Below are 19,067 nucleotides of genomic sequence, written 5' to 3' on the forward strand. Positions count from 1 at the left end.
TAATTACTTTCAAGGCATTAATCTTGCTGAGGTACTGTCCATGGTGCTGAAAGGGACGCTGAAGCTAGTAACCGTTTTTCATTAAGAGACAGAAAGAACGAAAACAGAGCAGGACAAGGTAAACTTTTCAACTGACCTCTAGAGGAGAGTCTGGTTCATCCAGGATGCTCTTCTCACTCTGTATCCGCTGCATGGTCCCTGTAGAACTGGGGTCCATTATCAACACGTTCTGACTACCAGCTCTGCCGAATTTACAGTCACTCTTTCTGGAGTCAGTCGTCCTGCACACCTCGTAATTGTACACGTGCTGGAGAGTCCCTGTGCCCAAAGTGTCTGAGTAACGTGGTGGATAATATGGAATCACAGGGAGGTTGGAGTGAAACAGGGTGCGAGACTGTCTCCATCTGTAGATTTTCACTGATATAATAACCACCACACACGTGATGAAGAGGAAGGACACTACAGCCAAAGCCAGCACTAAGTAAAAAGTCAGGTTGTCATTGTACTCCTTGTCGTGTGTAAAGTCAGTGAACTCAGACAGCACTTCAGGGAAGCTGTCCGCCACCGCCACGTTAACAATGACTGCAGCTGAACGAGACGGCTGCCCGTTGTCCTCCACTATAACAGTCAGTCTTTGCTTCACAGCATCTTTATCATTCACTTGGCGGATAGTTCTGATTTCTCCATTCTGTAAGCCCACTTCAAACAGCGCCCTGTCTGTGGCTTTCTGCAGTTTATACGAGAGCCAGGCATTCTGTCCAGAGTCCACATCAACAGCCACCACTTTAGTCACCAGGTAGCCCACATCAGCTGCACGAGGCACCATCTCAGCCACCACTGATCCACCTGTCTGGACTGGGTACAGGACCTGAGGGGGGTTGTCGTTCTGGTCCTGAATCATTATTTTCACTGTCACGTTGCTGCTTAGTGGAGGGGAGCCTCCATCCTGCGCTTTGACCACGAAAACCAGTTGTTTCAGCTGCTCATAATCAAATGAGCGCACTGCGTGTACTACTCCGCTTTCTGCATTAATTGAGACACAATCAGAAACTGGAGATCCACCGATTTCACGCTCTTCCAAAATATAGGAAACACGCGCGTTCTGGTTTTCATCGGGGTCTTTTGCATAAACACTTAATATAGATGCACCTGGAGGGTTATTCTCTGTTATGAAAGCACTGTAAGGACCTCGTTGAAAAACAGGCGCATTATCATTGACATCAGAAATCTTCAAATGAAAAGTTGTTTTAGTTGAAAGGGGAGGAGATCCTGCATCTGACGCAATGACAGTGATATTGCATTCTGACAAATCTTCGCGATCTAATGCAGCATCAGTCATCAGTGCAAAATAATTCCTGACGTTGGATTTAATTTTAAACGGGATAGTACCCTCGATTATGCACCTTACTTGTCCGTTATCGCCGGAATCAATATCTTTAACATTAATTATACCAATTGTGGTGCCAGAAGGAGAGTCCTCTGATACAGGACTAGTGAATGACATGACGTTAATAACAGGAGCATTATCATTTACATCAATAACCTCAATTTCAATTTTGCAAGAATCTGTCAGTCCACCCTGATCTTTAGCTTCGACTCTGAATTCAATTTTCTTGTCTTTTTCAAAATCTATCTCCTTTGTCACGAATATTCTGCCAGTGGACTCATCTATATCAATCAAATTAGCTATCCCTGCTTTTGATTTAGAAAATGAATATTTCAACATACCAGTCGAGCCGCTGTCTTTGTCGCTTGCACTCACAGTGACAATATGCGTGCCTATGGGAGCATTTTCAATCACAGTTGTCTTATACACAGTCTGGTTAAACACAGGGGCATTATCGTTGGCATCTAGAATGTTTACGTCTATGTTAACTGTACCAGATCTCTGTGGATTTCCGCCGTCCACGGCCAACAACTTTAGAGACAGTCCTGGCTGTTTCTCTCTGTCTAATGGTTTCTGGAGTACCATTTCTGCGTATTTGCTGCCGTCTGGATTAACATGTTGTTTCAATACAAAATCTTCAGTTGGAGTCAATACGTAGTCCTGCAGACCGTTTTCACCCACGTCAGCATCGTCCGCACTTGCTAAAACAAAACGGGAACCAAGCGCAGCTGATTCGCTTATTTCAAATTCCAAATTACTGTTTTGAAAAATGGGAGCATTGTCGTTTATGTCCAAAACTTCTATTGTCACGGGGTGCAGCTCCATTGGGTTTTCCATTAAAATCTCAAACGTAAAGCTACAGGGTGTGACCTCTCCACAGAGCTGCTCTCGGTCTATTCTCTCATTCACGACTAGAGTCCCTTTGTCTGTCTTCAGCCCGATGTACTGGATGTTTTCTCCGGTGACGATACGGGCTCTCCCGGAACGCAGCCTTTTCAGATCCAAACCTAGATCTTGTGCGACGTTACCAACAAGGGAGCCTTTCTTCATCTCCTCAGGGATCGAATAACGGATCTGTGCCTCCGCTTGATTAACAATGAATTGAAACATAAACACATATACTGCCCCTTGCAATGGCCATTTTACACCTCTGTTTCGACGATTTTCTGTAAATTCCATGTTGAAATGTGGTTCTCCAGACAATGATGTTGAGATTTCAAAACGCAGTGGAAAACAAATACATTCCGCCTTGATTAAGATCAGTGATAGAACTATACAAAAAATCCGTTGAGTACTTGCTGAGTTGCTCGTATGAAACACCGATCACCTACCCTTGTAAAATGCAAAAAAAAAAACAGGGGAGGGAGCAGCACTGAGTCACACTGCAGGTTACCATTGATTTCCCAGGCAACAGCGTCACTTAGAGGCTAAGACATGAAACATGTAGCTCTATACCATAAAAAACCCATGAGTTAAGTGCTTCTGGGGTTATTCTTCATGTAAATACCACACCTGGTAGGAATATGCAGCACTTTCCTGATTGTTTTAATCTATGTAATTTACTTTTCGGAAAAAGGGATACAAATAATCAATAAAAAGATTGGACTCGATTTCATTAATAACTTCCAAATATTTACAACTCAAAGCTCCTTTTTAGCTGCAAAAAAACATAAATATGTTTGACAATCAACTTTGCATTAAATAACCACTTGGTCTTAGAATAAAACAAAACATATATTATTATTGTTATCAGTAGTAGTAATAGTAAAAGTAGTATAAGTAATAGCCACTAAATTGTGGTTTATATTCCTCTAATGTCAACCCAAAGCCCTGACACAAGAGTGTTTACGTGCAAAACAGCAGTTCAGCACCATGGACAGTGAACGAGATTCAGTTGATATGGTCCTGTGAAATGACATCAAAATGCGCCCTATTGTAGCTTTAATCAGTACAATCAATTAAAAAATATTTTCCTTACAGGTGTAAGAGCAGGTGTGACTTGGGGCCAACTTACCAAAGTAGACATGCGAGATACTACTGATGACTGCTCTCCATTCTTGAGGGTTTCAATTCCGGCGTCATCCACACTAACCAAACTTTGACTCATTGGCTGCGAATACAGCACTTCAGGGAAGCTGTCCGCCACCGCCACGTTAACAATGACTGTAGCTGAACGAGATGGCTGCCCATTGTCCTCCACTATAACAGTCAGTCTTTGCTTCACAACATCTTTATCATTCACTTGACGGATAGTTCTGATTTCTCCATTCTGTAAGCCCACTTCAAACAGCACCCTGTCTGTGGCTTTCTGCAGTTTATACGAGAGCCAGGCATTCTGTCCAGAGTCCACATCAACAGCCACCACTTTAGTCACCAGGTAGCCCACATCTGCTGCACGAGGTACCATCTCAGCCACCACTGATCCACCAGTCTGGACTGGGTACAGCACCTGGGGGGGATTGTCGTTCTGGTCCCGGACACGCACAATAACTGTTGCGTTACTACTTAATGGTGGTGAGCCTCCATCCTGTGCTTTGACTCGTATTTTGTACTCTTTGACTTGTTCATAGTCAAGTGAACGCAGTGACTGAATGACTCCACTCTCTGTGTTGATTGAGAAAAATTCGGAGACAGGATGTCCATTGACCTCGCCATCAATAAGAAAATATGATATGCGTGCATTTTGACCTTGATCGGGATCAGTGGCGTGGATCTGTACCAAAGCGACACCAGGAGAATTGTTTTCCATTACCTGAGTGTTGTAAACACGTTGGCTGAAAGCTGGGGCGTTGTCATTAATATCAGTAACATCTAAAACGACAGCTTTTGTGCTTGATAAGGCAGGCGACCCTTCATCTGTGGCAGTGAGGGTGATGTTGTACTTCGATAGCTTTTCTCGGTCGAGATTTTGCTCTGTAACCAATGTGTAATAGCTCCGAAGAGATGATTTAATTTTGAACGGGAGCCGTTCATCTATATTTAAATGAATTTGCCCATTTTTACCAGAATCTTTATCTTGGACACTGATTAACGCCACGACAGTTCCGGGTGTAGAATCCTCGGAAATCTTACCAGAAAATGAAGCCATTATAATTAGTGGACTGTTATCATTCACATCAATTAGCTCTATCATTAATTTGCTGGCGCCCACTAAACCCCACGGGTCTTTGGCTTGAATGTTTATTTCATAATTTAAAGAAACTTCGTAATCGATTTCACCGGTGAGCGTAACCTCTCCCGTGTAAGGATTTATTGTGAATGGACACGATGAATCCTCCTCTAAATGAGTGAAAGAATACGTGATGTTACCATTGAAACCTTGGTCCACATCTACGGCACTGACTATAGCAACAACTGTGCCCCTGGAAATATTTTCAGAGACTGATGATTTGTATACTGACTGTGAAAAAACAGGTGCGTTGTCGTTTGCGTCCAGAACAGAAACGTGTATCTTTACCGTCCCAGACCTCTGCAGCTCCCCCCCATCGACAGCAGTCAGTATGAGCCTGTGTTCGCTCTGCTTCTCGCGGTCTAAACCATGCTCGAGCACCAATTCAGCAAATTTACTACCATCTGCTCGAGTTTGTTGTTTGAGAATGAAATGATCACTAGTCTTTAATGAGTAACTTTGCAGGGAGTTTATTCCTACATCAGGATCAGCTGCGCTATCAAGCAGGAATACAGTACCCGTTGGCGTCGATTCGCTGATTTCCAGATTTATTTCTTTTTTGGGAAATGCGGGAGCATGGTCGTTTACATCTTGGATTTCGACGGTATTAGAAAACAATTCAAGAGGATCTTCGAGAACAATTTCTAGACTAAAGCTACAGGGCGACTTCTTGGCGCACATCTTTTCCCTGTCAATTCTCTCATTGACAACGATATGGCCTTTGTTCTGATTCAGCGTGACATACTGAATTTCATTATCTATAACAAGTCGAGCCCGACCAGACACCAACCTTTTAACATCCAAGCCGAGGTCTTTAGCAACGTCTCCGACAAACAGTCCTTTCCTCATCTCCTCTGGTATAGAATAACGAATCTGTCCACTGATCGCAGTCACAACGCAGAAAAGCGAAATGGAGACTCGCAAATCCAGTGTGGTGCCCTTCATCTTCAAAAAATTAATTTCTTCCCATCAATAGCAGAACATTTCCCAGTTATCCGTATAGAAAGAAATACATCGTGTCTCGATCACAATATGGAGCCTTTAATTGATCATCCTCAGTATAACCTATAAAATACCACCAGCTTAGCAAGTGTATGCACAAAGACGGGCGGTGACTTGTGATAAATCTGGTATTAGACGAATAGGCTGCTTAGGCAACAGCACCACCAACAGTGGCAAACTGAAACAACAGCATCGTTGGTGGTATGTGTGGACTTGTATCAGACATCCAAATGACCTTTTTCAAAATCGAAATCCAGCGAACAGGGAATTTTCACCACGGGTTAAACAGATCAATATATCATCAATTCAAGTAGGAGAAGTTAAGCAAAAAAAATAGAGAGAGAGGGAGAGAGAGAGAGGTAGAGGTAGAGGTAGAGATATAGCTATAGATAGAGATATAGATAGAGATATAGGTAGAGGTAGAGATAGAGGTAGAGATAGAGATAGAGGTAGAGGTAGAGATAGAGGTAGAGGTAGAGATAGAGATAGAGGTAGAGGTAGAGGTAGAGATAGAGGTAGAGGTAGAGATAGAGGTAGAGGTAGAGGTAGAGACAGAGATAGAGATAGAGGTAGAGATAGATAATCTGGGTGATAAATCAAGTGACCTGTATTTATGCAGTTTAATTAATATTCACTCATTTGCAAACATGAATGAATACTGGTAAGTTTCACAGCAGTGTGAGTACAATTCTTTCTAATGTAACTGCAGCATGCTGTCTGCTCAGGTAGTTTTTTTTTTTTTAAATAATTGGGTCACGACAGCGCCTCCCACCGATGGCACATAATATTAGCCTACACTGCCGCAGAGCACAGCATTCTGCACAGCATTCTGCACACCATGATTGTGCATTATTCAGGAAATGACTCTACAGCAGCAGCCAGGGCTATTAATATTCATATGGTCTAAAGCCCTGGGTAGAATCACACAGCACACACAAATAAGGGCAACGCAGCTGCCTGTGTCATAAGACTGCAAGTTAAGATTTCAGTCTTGCAAGGCTGTGCTTTTTAAATTGGCATTTGTGATGATATACACTTTACAAATATTGCTAAAAACATTTTGTAAGATGAAACAAAGAGATAGGGGAAAAGTCCACGGTAGAGAAATAAAACAAGCTCATATGGATCAACTCATATTGATAGTGGGTGTTGAACATGGTGTTAATTGGAGTGTAAGTTGTTTACAGAGTTGAGAGTATTGCACAGTGAGAGAGAAAGGGAAATGAAAATACTCTTACCTGCTGGATGACAGAAGTTCAGGAGTGTACCGAGAAAAGAAGAGAGCAAAAAACAAAAAAAACAATTAGTGTGAATCCTTAAATAAAAGACACAAGTATCACATCCTGTCACATACTTTACATTGACAAGCATCACATACATATCCACAGTGATTTATCAGAATAATATAATGGATTGATTTTGTGACAAATCACTTTAAGTACTGGGTGCTGAACAAAAAACATCCAAAGATAGAAAAAGTCCACACACTAGAAGCAAAATAAGTTCACGCAAACAAGAAGTCACACAGTAAATTCAAGAGGCTGCTTTAGCCAAGACACATATTCAAACTCTGTTGCATTCATGTCTTTGAAGAAATGTATATTGCATTATGTTTGTATGAATGGCTGCTAGTTGTTGGTTGGAAACTTTGCAATCCTTTCTTCTGCCAGTTTTAGCCAGAACACTTTTGAAAAAAATAACAAGCGTTTTAATGAAGACAAGCATTTCCTGGTTGAATAAAGCTTAAATAAAATAAATACTTTACATATAACCTGACTCTTGATTCAAGTTAATACCTTGCATGAAGCATTGTATTTATTGAGTTTCCAAAACTACTGCTTTGCTATTTTGTATATTTAAAAAAAATAGCGTAATAAAAAAATGAAAAAGCTGTTTGTATCCAATATTAACTGAATCATGACTTGGATGATGACATATTTTCATGCTCAACAAAGTGTCATGAAAATAACCTGATGTCTACATAGTGAAGGGAGGGATTTTTCCTGTCACTAATTGATATACAGAAGGATCGCTTGACTGCGTAGCCACCTCCTGGATTGTGTATAATGAGTCAGCAATTATCCATCATTTCATCCGTTAGATAAAGTTTATTTAACAGATTCAATCTCAGTTTTTAAAAATACATACATCTGTAAAACAATATATCATCTAAAACAGCCATGCTCTTATTAAACTGACATTCTTTTAAATCTTTCTATAATATTGTCATCCACACTGCAGTGTTCTTGTGACCCAGATAAGAAAGGATACAAAATGAGCACTGCTTGTTTCTCCCCCTCCCCTTCCCTCCTTCAACGGCTGAAATTAGGAGCACAGATGAGCCTGCAGCTGTAACACGAACAGGAGCACACATGAATTCACAGAGGAATTCGTTTGATGACAAAACCTCTCTGCTTCACCACTATGACACACTCAGTGGTAGGCAGTAAAGTGCACACGCAGACACTTTGTACGATTTAAAAAAAAAACATACACAACAGTTGCTGTTGTATAAGGCTAAAATCTAACCCATATGCAGCTTCCAACTACGGTGCTTTTTACATTCTTACTTGTAACATACATTCATACTGCTGCTTTTTCCATTACTGTGTCTGAATATGCATGTGTCTTGGTGCTAGGGATGAATTGTGAGTAGATCTCAACAAATTCTTATGGTTCATGAGAAAGAAAAAAAAAATATGCCTCTGAAATATCTACATGCCATGAAGCCTTCCCCACTGTTGACTGAGTCAATGCATATGTCCTTTCTGTCATGTAAATATTGTGTTTTAAAAAAACATATTTCATTTTAGGATTGACTGGTGTGCAAAAGAGTGCTTCAGTCTGACTTTATTATTACGTGGGACACTGTATCTGAGGTTTGATGGTAATTTCATTCAGATTCACTGTTTGGAGCGTGATCGCGGTCAGCTATCTTTTACATTAGCTGGAGAATAATGGTGAAAACTACAACACTTTGTAATAAGCTACGAAGATGGTTTGATATTCAATTTCCACAAATTGTAATCATAACATTGCACTGTCCTCATTTGAGGCAAAGAAGAAGGAAGAGGGTCTAAATGTTGATTTGAGTTTTACATTCCAGGATTTTGCAAATACTTGCTGGACCGACCTGAATTCACACAAGTCTTTGTGAAGTTGAATATGATTATTACCATCAGTAGGAGTTTCTGTAGTAAAGTGCATGAGTGAAGGGCATATTGAAGCCCAAAGCATACTGAAGAGTAAAACACAATCTTATTTTTAAGTTTATTTTTTTATCAACATACAAGTATAGTCTGTTTACATTTTGTTGAGTTCCATTCATATAGTGCAAAGCTTCTTGTAGGTCTCTGTCACACAACAAATCATAATTTGTGAGAACAAATTATACCATATCAAACTTAACTGTATTGTTTTGTGATTAAAAAGTAATAGTTTTGTTTATATTGTTTTACACCTAAACATAAACACAGGCAAAGCCAAACTCCACTGACAAAGCAAAAGATTAAAAGTGATGACCATCTTTTTCTGTATGGCTCTCAGAAGATAAAAATATACAGTGATAGAAAGGTCGACCATGCACTTAAAATGTAGGAAATCACACGTACAGTATATGTTTTACAATTTAATCCAATATTTATCTTTTAACTTAAAATAAAGAGCAAATAAATACTCTATATATTAACTTAGACATTTGTAGACCATAAATAACAGGATATGGGAAAGTTGAGACTAAGTTACCCTGAAAATATACAAACTATAATAGAGAGGGGGGAGGGGGGTGGCAACTAACAAGTCAAAGAAAAGAAGAATAGAACAGATGAAGATACAACTGGCCTCACTAAAGATCACCAATGAAAGGGATCACAAACAAAACAGATAAGGATTCTTTATTTATTCTACTGTGATACAAAAAAAATATTGGACGGACAGACCAATAGGTTAAGATTGCCATATGATCAAGATCAAGTTATGGGGTAGAAATGTTGAGGTTAAACCCAGAGAGCTTAACTAAACACATAACTCACAACATTTTCATGCATGAATACTTTTGATTTCAATCATTCACCATTTAGGCAAAGAATACCACAATATGCATTTCTTTGAAAATTCTATATAACCATGTATATATTAGACAGTCAACGGGACCGAATTTAAAACATAAAACAGGGATTATTTAACAACATATTTACAAAATGTATTGTTGGACTCTCATGTGACAACGTAACATGGATGCGGCCCACCTGACCTCACCTTCAGACTAGCTCTATCTGTACTAGTGCGCCTTAGGGTGTTTTTCTGATAGGCTGCACTTCTTTGTTTTAGTGTGTCTGTGTCTGTGTTTGAGCTGAAACGAAAATCGCCCCTCCAAGACCCAGTGGTCAGAAAGGGGTCATAACGATCATCTTTCAGTAGGGTCCCACAATGGCTAAAATCTGCAAAACTAGGGGGGCAGTAGGCCGTAGGGAAAACGGGGAGACTGGCAGTGGTTGAACGGTAAACGTAACTCTGCCGACAGAGCTTAAAATAAAACACACCAGTAATTAAAAGTATGAGAAGAGAGGAAACAGCAATCAGGGCGATGATCAAATAGAGAGTCAAGTTATCACTGTCCTGTGATTCATCTGAAAACTCAAAGAGTTCGTTTAAAACAGGCAGCCCATCACCAATGACTATGCTCACTGTAGCTGTGGCAGAGAGAGATTCAGGCCCGTTATCTGTCACTAAAACCACAATAGATTGTTTTGATTCATCATCCTCCATGAATGCTCGCACAGTTCGGATTTCTCCTGAATGCAGGCCGACCATAAACAGGTTAGGCTGCGTTGCTTTGATTATTCTGTAGGAAAGCCATGCGTTGTGGCCGGAGTCTGAGTCCACAGCTACAACCTTAGTAACCAGGTAACCTCTTGGTGCTTCAACTGGCACCATATCTTCAGCAATGAATCCGGAAGTTTGGACAGGGTACAGGACAACCGGTGTATTGTCATTTTGGTCCTTGATAAAAACGTTTACAGTGCAGGTAGTGGAGAGAGGGGGGCTTCCTCCATCTTGAGCTGTCAACTTAATTTGGAAGTAAACTGTTTGTTCATAGTCAAAGAGGCGTGAAGTGAAGAGCTCCCCTGTTGCTGAGTTGATGGTAAGGAAGGAGGACACATCTGAGCTTGTGTCCCTTGATATTTGGTACAGAGTTTTAGCATTGGGTCCATCATCAATATCTTCTGCTTTCACTTTCATCACAAACGTGCCAACAGGTTGGTTTTCCAAGAGGTTGGCATTGTACTCGCTATGCGTAAAAGTCGGGGGATTGTCATTGACATCAGTAACCACAATTGTTAAAACTTTTACAGTGGAGAGTGAGGGAGAGCCCGCATCTGTGGCTGTCACTGTGATGTTATACTCTGGTTGAAACTCCCTATCTAACAACCCGTCAGTCACTAACATGTAATAGTTTTTGACCTCTGATACAATCTTAAATGGGACATCATCTGCAATTGTACACGTGACGTGCCCACTGCTCCCAGTGTCCATGTCATAAACATTCATCAGAGCGACCATAGTTCCTGGTCTAGAGTCTTCAGCCACTTTAGCAGAGGCTGATTTAATCTCTATCACAGGTTTGTTGTCGTTTACATCAATTATGTCAATTATAAGTTTACAGTGAGAGGCTTGCCCCCCTCCATCTTTGGCCTGAACATCCAGCTCGTGCGTACTGGCCTCTTCAAAGTCAATGGGACCTGCCACACGGACCTCTCCACTCATTGGGTTGATTTCAATAACACCCCCTATCTTGTCTGATAGGTGACTGAAAGAATAAGTTATCTCTCCATAGACACCTTCATCCAAGTCCGTGGCATTCAGTGTTGATATAAGAGTCCCTATGGGCGAGTTCTCAGGCACATAGGCTTTGTAAACTCGTTGACTAAAAACTGGGACATTGTCATTTGCGTCCAAAACACGGACATGAATAGAAGCAGTTCCTGATCTGACTGGATTCCCCCCGTCAATCCCATTGATTTTCAATACATGTTCAGCTTGTGCCTCTCGGTCTAATGGCTTTTTGAGAACAAGTTCCAGATAAGCATTGCCGTTTATTTGAGTACTCATTTCCAGTGTAAAGTGATCATTCGGGCTCAGTTTATATTCACGGATAGAGTTGGTTCCCAGATCGGGGTCATGTGCGCTCTCCAGTGGAAAACGCCTCCCCAGCACAGTTGATTCGACTAAATCTAGTGTTATCTCCCCTGCAGGGAACACTGGGCTGTTGTCATTTATATCTGCAATGTCCAACACTAAGCTGAATGCTTTAAGGGGATCTTCGAGTAAAAGCTGATACTGTAGGATGCAGACACTGGCTTGCGCGCAGAGCTCCTCTCGGTCTATCCGTTGGCTGATCAAAAGATTGCCTGACGCAGCGTCCAGTTCGCACAGCTGGCTCGTTCCCTCTGCAACAACACGGGCCCGACGAGCGTTAAGCTCCGACACTTTAAGCCCTAGATCCCTCGCAACATTGCCGATCACCGAGCCCCGCTGCATCTCCTCGGGAAGGACGTAACGCACTTCTCCAGATGAAACGCCAAAAAGTAGGGCAAGAAATAAAAAATGCAGCCACCATTTTAAGTTTTTTCGATGGTCCATGTTTAAACATGCTTCCGAAAGCAGATCTCCTGTCGACATTTTTGCTCAATCCTCATCAGTAAAATATCGAACTGAAAATGCTGCTGTATTCCAACGAATCCGTGCTTCTCTGGCTGAATTAATCATGCTCTATTAGGGAAGCTGTCAGCTTGGATTCCTCTATCTCTGTTTCACTCCTGCGCGCTCTCTCTCTCTCTCTCACTCTGACTCACTCACAATTGCGCGTCTGCACACACACACACACACACACACACACACACACACACACACACACACACACACACACACACACACACACACACACACACACACACACACACACACACACACACACACACACACACACACACACTTTCTGTCTCTCTCTCTCTCTCTCTCTTTCTCTCTCTCTCCCTTATAAATACCCACACTCATACACAAACACGCATGCGTACACAGCTCTCGGCTCTAACCCAATACTCCAGTTCCACTGACACAGATAAAGAGAGGCAAAACGTAGCATCCATGAGTCAGATATTGTAAAAGAGCGTCACCAAGAGACTGAGAGGATAACTACAACAGACCAGTGAGAAAAATGCTTTACATGTGTGCTACCATTCTTTCTATCAACCTTCACTTTGACCTACATTTGATAAGTCTACTTTTTTTTTAACCTAACACTATTAAAGATGAGAACTCAGGCTGTAGGAAACAGAGGAGGGACACATCAAAAACATCACCTGGAAAATGCAATACAACCATAACGTTTGCGTTTTCAGCATCAAGTACACACACACACATATATATATATATATATATATATATATATATATATATTTACTTGATATTCTCAGAGATGTGTTGATTAATTCTTGAGACACATTTCATTTTTCAGACTATATGTGGTGCCCTATTGTTTTGTTGAACACATAATGGGGTAAGATTGATAGGAGCAGGCTTGAAAGATAATCTTGTACATAATATCAGTGGTCCAAACACTCCCAACCAAAACTGTAAACAATTGCAGACACCTTTAACCATGTGCATAACCCTGTGCCAAAGTGTGCTGTACAGCAAAACCACTAACACAAAAACATTTTCTTTCTAAACACCATCATGCTCACAGACTGCAAAATCAATAATGTGAGGTTTAATTATGGAAACCCTATAAGATAAAATATAATAAACCCTGAAGGGTTACTGTATACTTGACATATAAAGCAATCACTATATGTACATAGAATGAAAACTCTGACGTAAGAATAGCGAGGCGGAGCAGTGATTCCCTGTTTACATGCGTTTAAATTAAAGTCAACTATTGTTAAGCTCCACATGTGGAAAGAATCTGTAACTGAAGTATAAAGAAGTAAGTTGTTTTCTAATGTGAGAAACATTTGAGAAAACAAGTCAAACAAAGCATGCAGATTGTATGTCAGAAAATATTGAGTGTTTATGTAATTGTTTTTTTTTTTTTAACTTTAACAAGGTCCCACAAGATAAAAAAAAAAACAACAAATGAATTTTGAGCGAAAGGGGCGTATGACATTTGCATAACTTAATGTTCTTTGATCAATGTATGTCTATCAGGGATGTGCATCCATCACTAATGTTCAGTGCCAATATAAGAGCACCCATTTAAAATCTTAACAGATTCAAATAATAAATAATTGTCTGCCTTGTGTTTACTACTAATTACTGTAAAGAAAGACGTTTTTTAAAGAACCTGACAAATAAACCTATGTACAACTAAAAACTTTCCAAATGGTCCTCTGATTTCTACATGAGTAAATTATATAATGCTTTATAATCTTAAAATAAGGGCGGTGTCCGTTTTATTTACTTCTTCTTTTTTCAAATACAGCATTTATTAATCAAATCTGATCCTCTTCTTGGATTTGAGCTATAATATGGTATATTAAGCAATAGTATGATCTACTACTATTGTAAAAATACTTAAAAAATAAACCAAACATAATTGTCCTTTACTGTAAAGGGTGATATCAAACTTCAATAAAAAGCCTAATCTCAAATGACATAAAGCAGCAATGTTTTGAATTTAAATGAAACAGAAAAAAAATACATGTAACTGAAAATAATAAATATCATATCGACTCCTCAGGGAAAAAAACATGAAAAGGAAACAGAGGTAACAACAGAAAAGGGGGAAAAGGGCATGTTAAGAAATAAGGGGGTAATAGAATTTCAATTTTCAGTAGCAAATACAGAGAATTATAATCAACAAAAGGATGATTTGTGAAGCAATTGAAGACACTGTACAGGTGTGGCGAAAAAATTAAAAATGCCTACCTCAAGAGAATCATCACAATCTACAAAAGCATCAGGAAAGACTTAAACTTTTTCTCACTGTCTGGTCAGGGTTACTATTTAAAAGAAATAGCAAAGCTTATTCATAATCTGAATGAAAAAATGACAACAAAAAACAGGGCATAGGTTATTTTCTCCCTAAATATGCATCCACAGAGCAATGTGGGGTTTCAGCACCAAGGACAGAGGCAATGAAAAACTAGATTCGGCTCTACTCAAGACACAAAGGGGCTCAACCAGAGCAGAGCAAGCAGGAAACTGGAAAATTGCACTTATGACACCCTCACCCACGCATTCATCCCTTCTGGACTAGACTACTGCAACACTCTCATCGACGGTTCATCATCAAAAACATTCAAGAAACTACAATATATCCAGAACTCTGCTGCTGTCTCTTTAGTCTCACACTCCCACACCCATGACCAAATCACCCCAGTCCTTCATAACATCAACTAGCTCCTCATCCCCCAGTCAGCCCCCATATCCTGGCTCCCTCATAACTTTCCCTCATAAGCAGCAAATACTTACAAAATGTGCAAAAGGTTAAGCAGTATTTGCCAAATGTTCCTACCTCAGGAGAATCATCACAGTCTCCAAAAACACCATCAAAGAAAAACGCAGGAATCCCTTTTCCTTCAGAATCAGAAGAATAATTCAATAATCTGACACTGAAAGTTCAAGTCACATCAGCAATTATTTTTGTCAAATACAAAATACAACACTGAACTAAAGGAAAAAAACATTTAAAAAAGAAGAATGGAGGAAAATAAAATAATGCAAGACAACATATACCCAAGGAAGAAGTTCTGAAATTCATCTGTTTAAAAAAAAAAAAAAAAAAGCATGTGCAGTTATGTCATAAAAACGCCAGTGCTCCCAACGAGGGAACAAATGAAAAACACCAAAGTAATGAACCTTGAAGGAACTTTTGGCTAAAGTTGTACTAATCAAGGACACACATAGTTCTTGACAACTCTTTACCAGTATAACCTAACGCCTATGTAATTTAATTTCAAACTGATAATACCTAACTAATACCGTTTAATAAGGCCTGGGGATATTTTGCGAATGTTCCTACCTCAGGAAAGTCATCACAGTCTCCAAAAACATCAGCAAAGTCTGTAGGACTTTTCCTCAGAGTCTGGTCAGCAGGCAGTGTGTTGTCATTGTAAGATGACACAAACTTAAAGTCACTGGTTCGAGACCCTGTTGTCAGGTAGGCGTCATAATTGTAAGCGCTGCGTAAAGTCCCTGTGCCGTCAACATCTGCGTAATTAGGAGGAAGATAAGCGCTGGGGATGGCGACTGCTCCGTCAAACAACAGTCTGGGCTTTCTCCTGCGACAAAACCTCACACCCATGATGATGATGATGAAGGTCAGAAAAAAGGTGGACACACACACCAGCGCGATGATCAGATAAGAGGTCAATTTGGAGCTCTTCTCATCATAAGAAATGTCCTTCAGTTCTGGCACCTCAGCCAAGTTATCAGAAATCAGTAAATACATGGAACAGGTGGCAGACAGAGAGGGCTGTCCGTTATCTTTCACTGACACAATAAGGTTCTGTTTCATGCTGTCAGATTCAGAAATGTCCCGCTGGGTCCTGATCTCTCCGCTGTGGACCCCAATAGTGAAAAGTCCCGGATCAGTGGATTTCACTATATGATAGGATAGCCAGGCGTTCTGTCCGGAATCCGCGTCCACCGCTATCACTTTGGACACCAGAGAGCCTCCGTGTGCAGCTTTGGGGACCAGCTCGGTCATGAAGGAGTTGCCCTCCGGGGCGGGGTACAGTATCTGAGGAGAGTTGTCATTCATATCCGATATGAACACACTCACGGTCACGTTGCTGCTGAGCGGAGGAGAACCGTTGTCTCTGGCCATCACGTGCACTTTAAAGCTCCTGAACTGTTCATAATCAAACGACCTCACAGCGTGAATCACCCCCGTGTCTCCGTTCACAGACACATAGGAGGACACCGGGGCACCGTTCACCTCACCGGATAACAGAGAATAAACCACTGTACCGTTCTGTCTCCAGTCGGGGTCTCGAGCACTAACGGAACATAAAGTGGAGCCAGGTTTGTTATTTTCACTCACAGATGCGCTGTACGACTGTTTCTCAAACACAGGTGGGTTGTCGTTGATGTCTGCTACAGATAACTGAACAGTTTTAGAGGAGGACAGAGGTGGAGAGCCCTCGTCAGTGGCAGTGATTGTAATGTTGTAATCAGACACTAGTTCACGGTCCAGTTGTCCTGTGCTCACCACAGAATAATAGTTTTTAATAGAAGGAACCAACTTAAAAGGGACATTCTGCTGAATGGAGCAGCGGACCTGTCTGTTAGTCTCAGAGTCTCTATCCTGCACGTTAATGATGCCCACCTCTGTACCAGGTGGGGTGTCCTCAGGTATGGGATTCATCAGGGATTTCAAACTGACTACAGGGGCGTTGTCATTCACATCAGTGATATAAATCATCACCTTAGCGTAAGATGAAAGACCCAAACCATCTTTTGCTTTAACGCGTATTTCAAAGGATGAAGTGGTTTCATAGTCAACAGCACCAATTACTTTTATTTCTCCCATTTTACGGTCAATACTAAATATCTTCTTCACATCTTCAGTAACATGTCCTATGTCATAAGTCACATCTCCATTAACTCCCTCGTCTGCATCAGTAGCACTCACTGTGACCACCACAGTATCTAAAGGAGAGTTTTCAGGCAGACTGGCTTTATAAACGGCCTGACTGAACACTGGGGCGTTATCATTAGCATCCAGGACAGTGACGTGTATGACTACTGTACCTGATCTCTGAGGAGAGCCTCCATCTAAAGCTGTGAGGAGCAAATTGATCTCTTTTTGCTTCTCTCGATCGAGCTCTTTATCAAGAACAAGCTCGATTGTGTTTCCATTAGCAGCCAAAATGAAATTGTCATTCTTTTTCAGGCTATACTGCTGAACTGAGTTTTGTCCTACATCCGCATCATGCGCCTCCTCTATCACAAAACGAGCTCCTCTGACAGCAGACTCCCTGATTTCTATTTCGATCAATTCTTCATCAAACTGTGGGGAGTTATCATTTATATCTTGAATGTGTAGAGTTATCCGATGGAGCTCGAGAGGATTCTCCAGCACAAGCTCCTGTTTTAAGATACACGAAACCTTTTCGCCACAGAGCCCCTCTCGGTCAATCCTGTCCGCAACAACCAGCTCTCCGTTATTTAGGTTTATGTCACAATAACGTTTATCCGTCCCATCTGTGTCAATGCGGGCTCTCCTGTTAGACAGAGCACCCGTCTGCAGCCCGAGATCCTTGGCTATATTTCCAATAACCGATCCTCGTTTCATCTCCTCTGGAAAAGAATAGCTCATGTCTCCATATGCGCCACACAAAAGAAGGAAGACATAGAAGCCGCACGTTTCAAAAACGATTATATTAGACTCCATCATCTACGAGAAAACAACAAAGCGAATAAAATGTAACCATAAAAAACCAAGGGTGACTGCGATTCCAGGGTGATTTTCCCTTTCTGAACACAAGAACACAAGACTGTGCGTCCACACCGAAGGATAGAGGACTTAAAAATCGTAAGCCTGGTGAATAGCGCCACCGTGAGATAAAGTAAGACATTTTGAAAAATGACAATAAAAGAAACAACTTCGACCTGTTTTGGTTGATTAAAACGACTGTTCAAGAAGAAAAACACCAACATTAGTTGTTGAGTAATATTTGAAACTGCAGTTATGTTTGAGATTCAACTGAGGAAACAATGAGCGAACAGCATAAGTCGTACAACATGCATTAACTGTGGACTGATTTCTATTGTATTTCCTCCTTTGCATTTATTATAAACGATGAATGTTTCAGATCTTATGTTTAATTTCCTTGATGTATTTATCACAGTTTGTATAAAGATATGTTCAAACTTGCCACTCTTATTCCATTGTTGTTGTTGTCTACCAACAACCAACACCCAAATATATATTTTTAAGGAATTCACTGAGTTTTGAAAACATGTTCTCACCTTCAAAAGATAATGTGCTAAAAGTTGTTGCACTGGTGTCTGTAGATGGATCACAAAGAGGAGTTGTTGATAATACTTAAAGTGGAAGCAAATTAATTTAGTTTCATTAAGGCACTACAATTTTCCAGTTAACATTTTAAATATTTACAAGTTTAAATGTTCGTCCTGCATCATCCCCAAAAATGATAACACCAACTGTAATACACTGAAATCTAACTTACACCTTCTGATTGGTTTAGTCAGTCACATAACTGTGAAAACAAAGTACCAAAGTTGATGCAACCCTGGTGAAAACAGATATAAAGCTGTTGCCATCTTATTAAAGTAGGGAGATAGCCACCAAATGCACTTTTAAGAAGTGTCTACTTGTAGCAGGGCTCTATTTATTTTCTAGAAATTAGCAGGGGGATTTGGGATTCTGTCTACATTTTTTAGAAGTACAGATACAGTATATATGTACATATATGTGTGCATATATGTACACAATTGTGTCACTGGCTAAAATAAAAGCATTGTTTTACAAATTCATTC

At 40.5% G+C, this 19,067-nt stretch overlaps 4 protein-coding genes across 17 annotated transcripts in view; all 4 read right to left on the reverse strand.

Annotated features, from left to right (window-relative positions):
* The window catches only part of LOC132981948 (protocadherin gamma-A11-like), a 292,678-nt gene that overhangs the window by 177,528 nt on the left and 96,083 nt on the right, over positions 1-19,067 (reverse strand). Inside the window, exon 1 of one of the 14 annotated variants that reach the window (XM_061048112.1) lies at positions 15,583-18,024. The exons of 12 other annotated variants lie outside the window; for them this stretch is intronic. In XM_061048112.1, coding sequence (XP_060904095.1) covers positions 15,583-17,961 — 2,379 coding nt within the window. In that variant the 5' untranslated portion in view covers positions 17,962-18,024. Of the gene's footprint in view, positions 1-15,582; positions 18,025-19,067 lie in introns of those variants that run through there. One more of the 14 variants, XM_061048127.1, reaches the window with a different exon arrangement.
* Positions 128-2,694, reverse strand: LOC132981518 (protocadherin beta-16-like). Its single transcript, XM_061047463.1, has one exon. The coding sequence runs from the start codon at positions 2,564-2,566 to the stop codon at positions 128-130; it is 2,439 nt and encodes an 812-aa protein (XP_060903446.1). The 5' UTR covers positions 2,567-2,694.
* Positions 3,278-5,715, reverse strand: LOC132982545 (protocadherin gamma-A11-like). The gene is made up of 2 exons (XM_061049100.1): positions 3,402-5,715; positions 3,278-3,292 (listed from the first exon to the last, which is right to left on the reverse strand). Exons 1-2 carry the CDS (start codon positions 5,499-5,501, stop codon positions 3,278-3,280), a joined length of 2,115 nt encoding a protein of 704 aa, XP_060905083.1. The 5' UTR covers positions 5,502-5,715.
* On the reverse strand, positions 8,815-12,461 carry LOC132981943 (protocadherin beta-15). Its single transcript, XM_061048086.1, has one exon. The coding sequence runs from the start codon at positions 12,237-12,239 to the stop codon at positions 9,774-9,776; it is 2,466 nt and encodes an 821-aa protein (XP_060904069.1). The 5' UTR covers positions 12,240-12,461; the 3' UTR covers positions 8,815-9,773.

This window comes from Labrus mixtus, chromosome 10 (assembly GCF_963584025.1).
Source record: "Labrus mixtus chromosome 10, fLabMix1.1, whole genome shotgun sequence".
In the NCBI taxonomy this organism is placed as follows: domain Eukaryota; kingdom Metazoa; phylum Chordata; class Actinopteri; order Labriformes; family Labridae; genus Labrus; species Labrus mixtus.

Excerpts from the sequence above, each read along its gene's own strand:
- LOC132981518 (XM_061047463.1), bottom strand. The coding sequence starts at position 2,566 with ATGGAATTTACAGAAAATCGTCGAAACAGAGGTGTAAAATGGCCATTG.
- LOC132982545 (XM_061049100.1), bottom strand. The coding sequence starts at position 5,501 with ATGAAGGGCACCACACTGGATTTGCGAGTCTCCATTTCGCTTTTCTGC.
- LOC132981943 (XM_061048086.1), bottom strand. The coding sequence starts at position 12,239 with ATGTCGACAGGAGATCTGCTTTCGGAAGCATGTTTAAACATGGACCAT.